The following is an 8052-nucleotide window of genomic DNA, read 5'->3' on the forward strand; positions in this document are numbered from 1 at the left end:
GATAGCATTTGAAGGTGGACACACCACAATGCATAGAAAACGCAAGGGTTCAAAAAAGTAAGTACAGTCACTTTTGAAAATGAAAAAAACAATGTACTACCCCTATTTTTTTTTTATTCCTCAATATGAATAAGTACATCACTTTTCTAGCTGCAATAATATTGGCCCTATACTATGGTCCTGTACTAGTTAATGAACAATGCAAGAAAAACCAAAATAAAATCAATCAATCAAAAAAAACAAAAAAACTTACTTATCCTGACCTTCCTCAGTGATAAAGTTTGTCTTGAGTGTATTTTGCAGTCTTGTGACAGCCCATTTGTAATTTATCCTGTCAGAAAATCACTATTGTTGAAAGAATTGCTTTTATTTCTGGGGCTTATATCCCGCTGAGGAGGTCTTAATATTATTTGGCATAACATCCTACTCAGTACTACCGGTACAATAAAGTGATACGTGAGACGGAGAGGATGGAGGTTTTATGAGCAGGTGATGAGGAAGGAATTTGCTGATAGATACTTGGGTTTAATTAATAATTAAACAATATGACCCCAATAAATCATGCTTCCCTAAGAATGTACTGATTTATGCATAGTTTTGTTGTTGCTGTTGTTGTTAATTTGACTAGCACTGATATGCAAATTCACTAAGAGCTAAATACTACATTTAAAAGCAGTGTGGCCTGTCAGCTTTTTACCTAAAACCTAAGAAAGGCAAAATAAAAGCTCCATGATGCTGACAATAGTAGTTGTGAACCACGCAGGCTTGTTCTTTTTGAACTTAAACATTTCGTTGCATGTGCCTCTTTTTCCGGAGACAAACTTGTTTTTGTTTTGAATTCCCACGATTTAAATTGAGTGGCTTCATTATTGCTTTTTGTTTACTGATGTTGTTCTAGTCATAATAAATGAAAATGTTGCACAAAGAAAATGAGTGAAATCAGACAGAATAAAATAAAAAGAAGTGAAACCTTTTCTGCTGAGTCCACTTTGTTTAAATATTATGTTGATTTACAGGTACAATAAACTTTCTAAGCATATATTTAAAATACAGTTGCTCGTTCGAATCAAATCCATCCAGACTTTATCCCGACTCTTAAGCCACTTTTGGTAGTTTTCCCATCCATCTTTGTTTAACAAGCTCCTTATTCTAACTTTGCACTGGAGTTCCTTTGCTTAATTCAAAGTTAAAAATAATCTTTATAAGCAGTAAAATCTATTTGTGGCGGGGCGTGGCCTGCGGTGCCGTGCAGAGGAGGCGGACGCACCTGCACGGCATCCGCAATCACGCCCCGCCGAATTAAATATTGTACTGGGTCCTGTGGTTGGGTTGTTGTTGTGATAGTGTTGAGCGGGCAGCGGGAGAGCTGCAGCTCTGTGAGTATTGTGGACAGCAACCGTCAAAGCTTTAATAAAAAGCATCAAAATGCCACTGGGTCTGCCGTGTATGTTTACACTATTATTTCTACTGTGTAGACAACCCTCCCTTTAAGCAGGCTATCTTCTGATTGGATGTCTCCTGGGATGACCACATTATGAGTATCCCTTCTTGCCAGCATCACAAAGACCCAAGAGGCAAAATGTTACAGTGATTACTTGTAGATACACTGACCTAATCATTGGCCCAAATATTACCATCAAGATACACCACATCATCTTTAAGAGTAAGAAATACATCACACACACACACACACACACACACACACACACACACACACACACACACACACACACACACACACACACACACACACACACGTGTTCTACTAATTGTTTTTATTTTTATAAACAGTTGAAATGCAAATGATGACAATATAACATGCAGCGTTTGTGAATATGTACATATAAATTTATAAATTTGATAATTTGTCCAAAACTGGACTATGACACTGTTACACAAGTCTCCTTTTTCTTCAGTCACTATGATGAAAAACTTCACCACAGACTATTCACATCATGTAGATGGAAAGAAAGATTTCCAATTCTAAGACTTTCCAGTTTTAACATCCTTTACCTGGCTATTCTCCTCCAGTCTTGCAGTCTATACTGGCTCTCTCCATGAAAATTTAGTGTTAGAAACTCCATAGTATGATTTATTAAACTTCTGACAGCCACCACATATTTTCTCAGAGATGGAAAGGTCAAGGATTTTATTAAACTTACACCAACACTTATTGACCTTCACCCGAATGCAGTGATATACGCTGTGACTCGTGACGTCGCGTCTAGCCAATGCGCACCATGGCAGCTTTGCAGTACAGCACACCTTATACAAATACATTCACAATAACGTGAAAATTGGTAACAGACGGCTGTAGGGATGATTTTTTTAAAAGTGGCATATATGAGATTATAAAGCATAAACCTGATGTACATCAAACACAACACTCAAAACACATAACACATGTAATAAACTGTACAACAAGCATAAACACACATACAGACACATAAAAGCATACAAATATACACAGTTTTCTGACACAGGTGTGGGAATATATTTGAAGTTCTGTAAGAGCGAGTGCTGAAACCACCCGCACCAGATTTGGATCTTATTCTGAGTGTTGTTACAAGACCTCTGCCTGATGACCTTAAAGGCCTTAGTGGGATTTAATAAATGAGTAAGTCATCGCCGTACTAGGAACACAAGCATAAAGGTGCTCTATTGACTATTGAAAGGATTTTGAGTGTATTACTTCAATCTACTATCAACATGAAAATGTAAAGTTAAGGTAACACATAATTAGTATAGCCAGTCATATTTGGCAAAATATTTTAATTATTTATGCCTACTCAAATGGTGATAGGCTGTATCATCTTCATTAACCAATTCATCAAACAATTTTTCTGATTTTTCTATCGGTGATCAGACAGCAGTAGCTTGTGAATGCTTTGTGCTTCAATGATACACCAGATATCCCAGTTTACAGGGATATCTGGTGTATCGTTTACAATACACCAGATATCAGGAAGCTGTGAAGCAGACTAAAAGAAACTGTAAACTGTTTACAATTTGTCTCTAGCACAAACAGTATCTAAGTCATTTAAAGTAAAAAGGTAAACAGGTAAAAAAAAATGGTTAAGATAAAATGAAAGATGCATCGAGGTCATCAGAGGAAATTAACATGTACAACTGCATGTCATCAACATATGAATGGCATATGAACAGTAACACGTGTAGGAAGAGCAGTGGTGATATGCTCCATGTGGATCCTCAAAAACACCCTGTGTTGCTGCACAAAGGAAAAATGAAAAGCTTGTGAAAATATCATGCTCGCTGTAAGTCAATGCTGAGGTAAAAGTAGATTTTTCTCATGGTATATGTGCTATATGTTATGAAATAAAATACATTCACTAATTTCTTTAAAAAAATATGTTCAAAAAATATTGTCTATAAAGTTAAGATTAAAATTTGGTTTGCAATTAATTCCAGAGTTTATTTACAGTTAGACTGAGAAAAAACAACTAACAGGTTTGTAGGGATGGAATCAAACCATTATGTTGCTATTCGAACTATTTAACTCGCTTCCTCTTGTGTCTTGTTGTGAGCTTTGCTTTGTGTTTAAATGTCTTAATTATCTCCTCATTGCCATCCTCAATTCCTAACCAAGCCCCTGTATGTATATACAGTCTCATCATTGTTGAGTCATCTGTGTTCTCCTTTGATTTCTGTTTTTTGAATATCTTCATGGTCTTACTAGATTTATGTTTTTATTAATTTTTGGGCTTTGTTATTTTGTTTATTGAACTTTGTACCAATTCAAATAAATGGCTCACCTTTTTCTATGAAGCTCTACCATCTGTGTCTGAAACTATGGGTCCTTATCGCTCTCTAATCGACACACAGCATACTGTGACAACACTGAAGAGTAAATGTTTAAATGCCTCAATGAATTCTGTCAGATTAACCCCTGAGTACTGTGAACACAGATTTTTTTTTCATGACAATGCATAATTCTTCTTCCCCAAGTTATTGTTATTGCCTTATTCGTCAAGACTGCGGTGCACAGATGATGTTTTGCATTTTGACCAAAAGGGAGACATTTTAATACAATATTAAATCGACATTAAGCTGTGAACATTTAAAACTCACAAGTGGAAAAAAGGCCACCCCCAATGCAACATCATACCATTCTGCATCATGTATTATTATCTTGTAATAGTAGAAACAAATTTTACTTACAATCACACTGGGGGATAAGTTTGCACGGGGGCATCACACAGGATGATTGGAAACAGCACAACGACCTCATCCAATGCTCCTACGTGGAGTTTAACCTGCAGGAAACAAAAAACAGAAGCTCATTAGATTTTAATGAATAAAAAAAGAAATGGATCCAAACAGGCTTTTGCTGTCTGAACAGCTGAGGTAAACTGGATTATCAATACATCCATGACTTCTCAACCCATCACAGGTACTAACCTCAATAATGTAATCAACAACCAGAATGCTGCACTCTGAGATGGTTAAAGATGCAGACGAGGGAATAGCGAGCATGATCTCAGTGCGTACATAAGAAACCTGAGCACCAACAGGTTCTCCTGACACACACGCCAAAGTTTTGATAGCCATCTTCCTGTTGCGCTTACTGTGGGTGTAGAAAGTCTGTTTCTGTTGCAGCTTCACCTTCGGAGTAGCTGTTTTAGATGAAGGGTTACTAAATTCACAAAATATTTTCACTGTTTCGCCTAGTGGAAGAAAAGACAAAGTGGCAAGTTATTTCAATCAAATTCTTCAAACTTAGCTATTATTATTGATTATACAGATAAAACGATTATCTGATGGATGGAAACCATACCAGGGGTGAAAGCTTTCGTCGCTACACTAACTGTCAGAGTGACGGGACTGGAGTTACACCACAAGCTACACGGTGTCACGCTGTTTGAACCTGAGAGTGGCGCCTGCAGAAAAACAACACACTGATAGTGCCACAGATAAAAAAAAAAAAAAAAAAGTGTAATATACCAATACTACACTGTTTTGGTTTTGGGATTACGAGAAATCAACACCTATTTATTACTCTTATGCAGAAAAAGTTGCACAAAATGAGCATCAGCGGACCAAATCAATCAAACAATGGCTTTAGAATAATATGAAGAAATGGAGCAATCCCATCATTCTCTGTTTCACTGCATATTTGCAGTAGCAGCTCAGGTTCCTTTGGCATTGCATGGTGGAACCGTATAAAACTCCAAACATATCCAACATTTGCTATAGTTACAGTAACAAAAAAAAAACCCAAAAATCTTAAATTCATCACTTTTGGTCCCATAGTTACTCAGAGCCTCGGTGGGATTCATTTATTAGAAGTGAGAGCTTGTGTACAGTCTGGTTTGTGTCCATTTATTCGAAAAATACGTCTGAGAACATGAACAACTGAAGCACAATACAAGGTTCAATATAATAGTGGTCATTCAGTCTGTGTTGGTTACGACTGGAACATAATCAGATTTTAAAGATGTAAATTGTCTCTAAATGCAGTTAGACAACTCTGAATCATTCTTGTACAATAATTGCTCCCATAGGGTTGAATGAAAGTACAACAAAGCAAACCTGGGGTTGCAGAGCTTTTTCAAAGTCAACATATTGAGTTGTGAATGCAGGAAAAACATAGGTGTGGCAAGTAATTTCAAATTTTGGTTCACTTAAAAGGATTCCTGGGACAATTAGTCGAACAAGGTGTACTTAGGGAGGCCTGTGAGAAATATCAGTTTGATTACAGAGAAACTGCAGACACTGCAACAAAAACAAGGACTCCTCAGCTGATTCATCTGAAAATGCACCACTTACATTCAACCCTGGCTGGTTGGTATCAATGTGGTTTACAAACTTAAGCTCTGTCACAAAGTCCTTGGACATACGCCACGGTCTATTAATGCCCACTGTCAAGGTATATGCTATTTTTCCGTGAACCCCATGAAAGGACGATGGGAAGTTTCTGGGATGCAAAATAATAGAAAAGATAGAAAAAAAAGTGATTCAGGCGCATACAAATTCAACAGTTTTACAATAAACAATAAAAGTAAGCATTATGTTAATGAATCAAAAGGTTGAACTACAACACAAGTTGTAGGTTTTGGATTTTAAAAACCAAGGGCCCATTCTTATCTTATATCTACCAAAATCCCTTCATTTTTAACAGTGGCTCTTTACTTAAGTCAAATCTACAGTTCCTGATTTCTTAGCTTTTTGCATAATTGTCACACTTGCATTTTTCAAATCGGCAATCAAATTTAATAGCAGACAAATATAACTCAAGTAAATACAAAATGCACTTTTAATGAAGATCTAAGCGGGGGACACACCAGCCCTCGAGGACTGGACTTCGTTTTTAAATCTTTTAGCCTGCTTGACTTTGTCAGACACGTTCTGTTTTAGTGATATCTTCATTCAACACGTCTGGGAGTAATCAGGTCTGGGTGGCTTTTTGTGAACTTAAACTCAGCTTTCCAAAATAACATGGCTATTCACCGTTCATTCATGATTTAACAAATAGAAATGCATTTAGCATTTTTTTAAAGGTTATCATTGTCTATTAAAATTTGTTTGATGAAAAAACAAACTAACTAAGAAATCAGGAAGGGGGTAAAGACTTTTGTCAGCATGCCTCCCTGAGTAAAACGCTTCACACGCTAGTGGGTGTTTCACAGTTAAATGGTCATACACACCCTAGTGGGAGCTGACATGTGAACGGATACACATGCGTCCCGAGTTGAAGTTTTGTCCCACGAGTAGCTATAAGAAAAGGACAAAGACAGTGACTGTTTGTTTGCCATGTATCACTGCGTCCAAACAGCACCAGTAACAGCATACCCCTGTCTTCTTGCAAAATAACTCCTTTTAAGTCGAAGAAGTCCAGCCTTGCAGAGTAACGTTTCCTCGTTTCCTGTTTCCCTCCACCTCCTCCGGCGGTCCAGTGCACATTCACGTTTCCCTTCAGCCTCGTTGTTATTGAAGTGATCTTTGTTTCTTTTGTCAGATCAAAAGAGATGTGACCTATGATTTGGTCGCCACTGGAAAAACTATTTCGTCCATCGTGCCTGATAAAATTGATTTTGAAATTTCGGATTGTCTGCTCGAACATCGCAGAGAAACAAAACTAAAGACAAGTCTTACAGGAAAGAAAAAGTTTAATACGTCTGATAAATGCAATCAGACAGAAAGTGAGAACAGCCGAATCGAATAACTTTTTTCTAATCAACAAAAATAAAACTGCGTAGGCGACACGCTACTCCGGGGGGATCGCCCTGACATTGGGCGGGGTCACGGGTCAAGTATTCCGTGACCTCCGTGGATCCGTCGAAATGAAAAAAAAAAGCATTTTAAAGTTGTCGCTTTTCGTTCTCCATTTAGCTCCCGTTACTTTTACATTTGAGATATTCACAACCACCTTTGTTGTTGTTGTTGTTTTTACATGAAAGTAACTAATCTACTTTTAGTAAATATGAGTTGAGCCTGTTTTGATAAATATTCATATTTATGAAGCTGTAACATCCCTGACGTGTTGCTGTAATGTATTAACTTATGTGTGATTAACTTTTTTCTTATGGAAATATCACTGATTGTAATTTACGACTATTTAATTTATTATTATTCAATTACTTAATTTATTTTATTTGATGGATCTTTCCTTACATTACATAGTTTATTTCTTATGTAGATTATTTTTTAAAAATTAAATTAGATTGGTTTCCATTGATAGCATTCTTCTGACAAACTGGAGACTGTAAGAAACAGTTATAATACACAGTACAACCAATTTATTAGAGCACCACCCAATGCTTATGCCCCACAGCTGACATAAATTAACAGTACTGGTAATATCCAAAATAACTACACCAGTATTCTCCAGCTGTTTAATCAAAATTATATATTTTTAATCTATTTTTATTTTTTATTATTATTATTGTGTTACAATTATTGTTTTGTTTTGTTGTTTAAGTTAACATTTTTACAAAAGCTGAAAAAAAATAGTAAGTAAATAACAATATAAAGTTTTTGTAAAATATTTATGTTTTCCTGTGTTTCTGACAGAAGGCTTTGTGAATTTTCTGA

At 36.3% G+C, this 8052-nt stretch overlaps 1 protein-coding gene across 2 annotated transcripts; it reads right to left on the bottom strand.

Annotated features, from left to right (window-relative positions):
* Positions 1–1766: 1766 nt before the first annotated feature.
* Positions 1767–7250, bottom strand: LOC308403889 (arrestin domain-containing protein 3-like). 2 transcript variants are annotated; one of them, XM_080893685.1, is made up of 7 exons: positions 6811–7250; positions 6666–6732; positions 5788–5935; positions 4796–4898; positions 4420–4685; positions 4180–4274; positions 1767–3229 (listed from the first exon to the last, which is right to left on the bottom strand). In XM_080893685.1, exons 1-6 carry the CDS (start codon positions 7079–7081, stop codon positions 4182–4184), a joined length of 948 nt encoding a protein of 315 aa, XP_080749811.1. In that variant the 5' UTR covers positions 7082–7250; the 3' UTR covers positions 1767–3229; positions 4180–4181. The 2 variants fall into 2 exon arrangements, with proteins under 2 accessions (XP_080749811.1, XP_080749810.1); XM_080893684.1 differs by having other exon boundaries at positions 6666–7250.
* Positions 7251–8052: the final 802 nt, after the last annotated feature.

Source organism: Rhamphochromis sp. 'chilingali', assembly GCF_963969265.1.
Source record: "Rhamphochromis sp. 'chilingali' genome assembly, chromosome: 10".
Classification (NCBI taxonomy): domain Eukaryota; kingdom Metazoa; phylum Chordata; class Actinopteri; order Cichliformes; family Cichlidae; genus Rhamphochromis; species Rhamphochromis sp. 'chilingali'.

Coding starts and splice junctions, on each gene's coding strand:
- LOC308403889 (XM_080893684.1), bottom strand. CDS start 7,081: ATGTTCGAGCAGACAATCCGAAATTTCAAAATCAATTTTATCAGGCAC. Junction 5,936..6,665: donor ACATGTCAGCTCCCACTAGG/GTGTGTATGACC, acceptor TTTGCATCCCAG/AAACTTCCCATCGTCCTTTC. Junction 4,275..4,419: donor TTGTTGATTACATTATTGAG/GTTAGTACCTGT, acceptor TGTTTCCTGCAG/GTTAAACTCCACGTAGGAGC.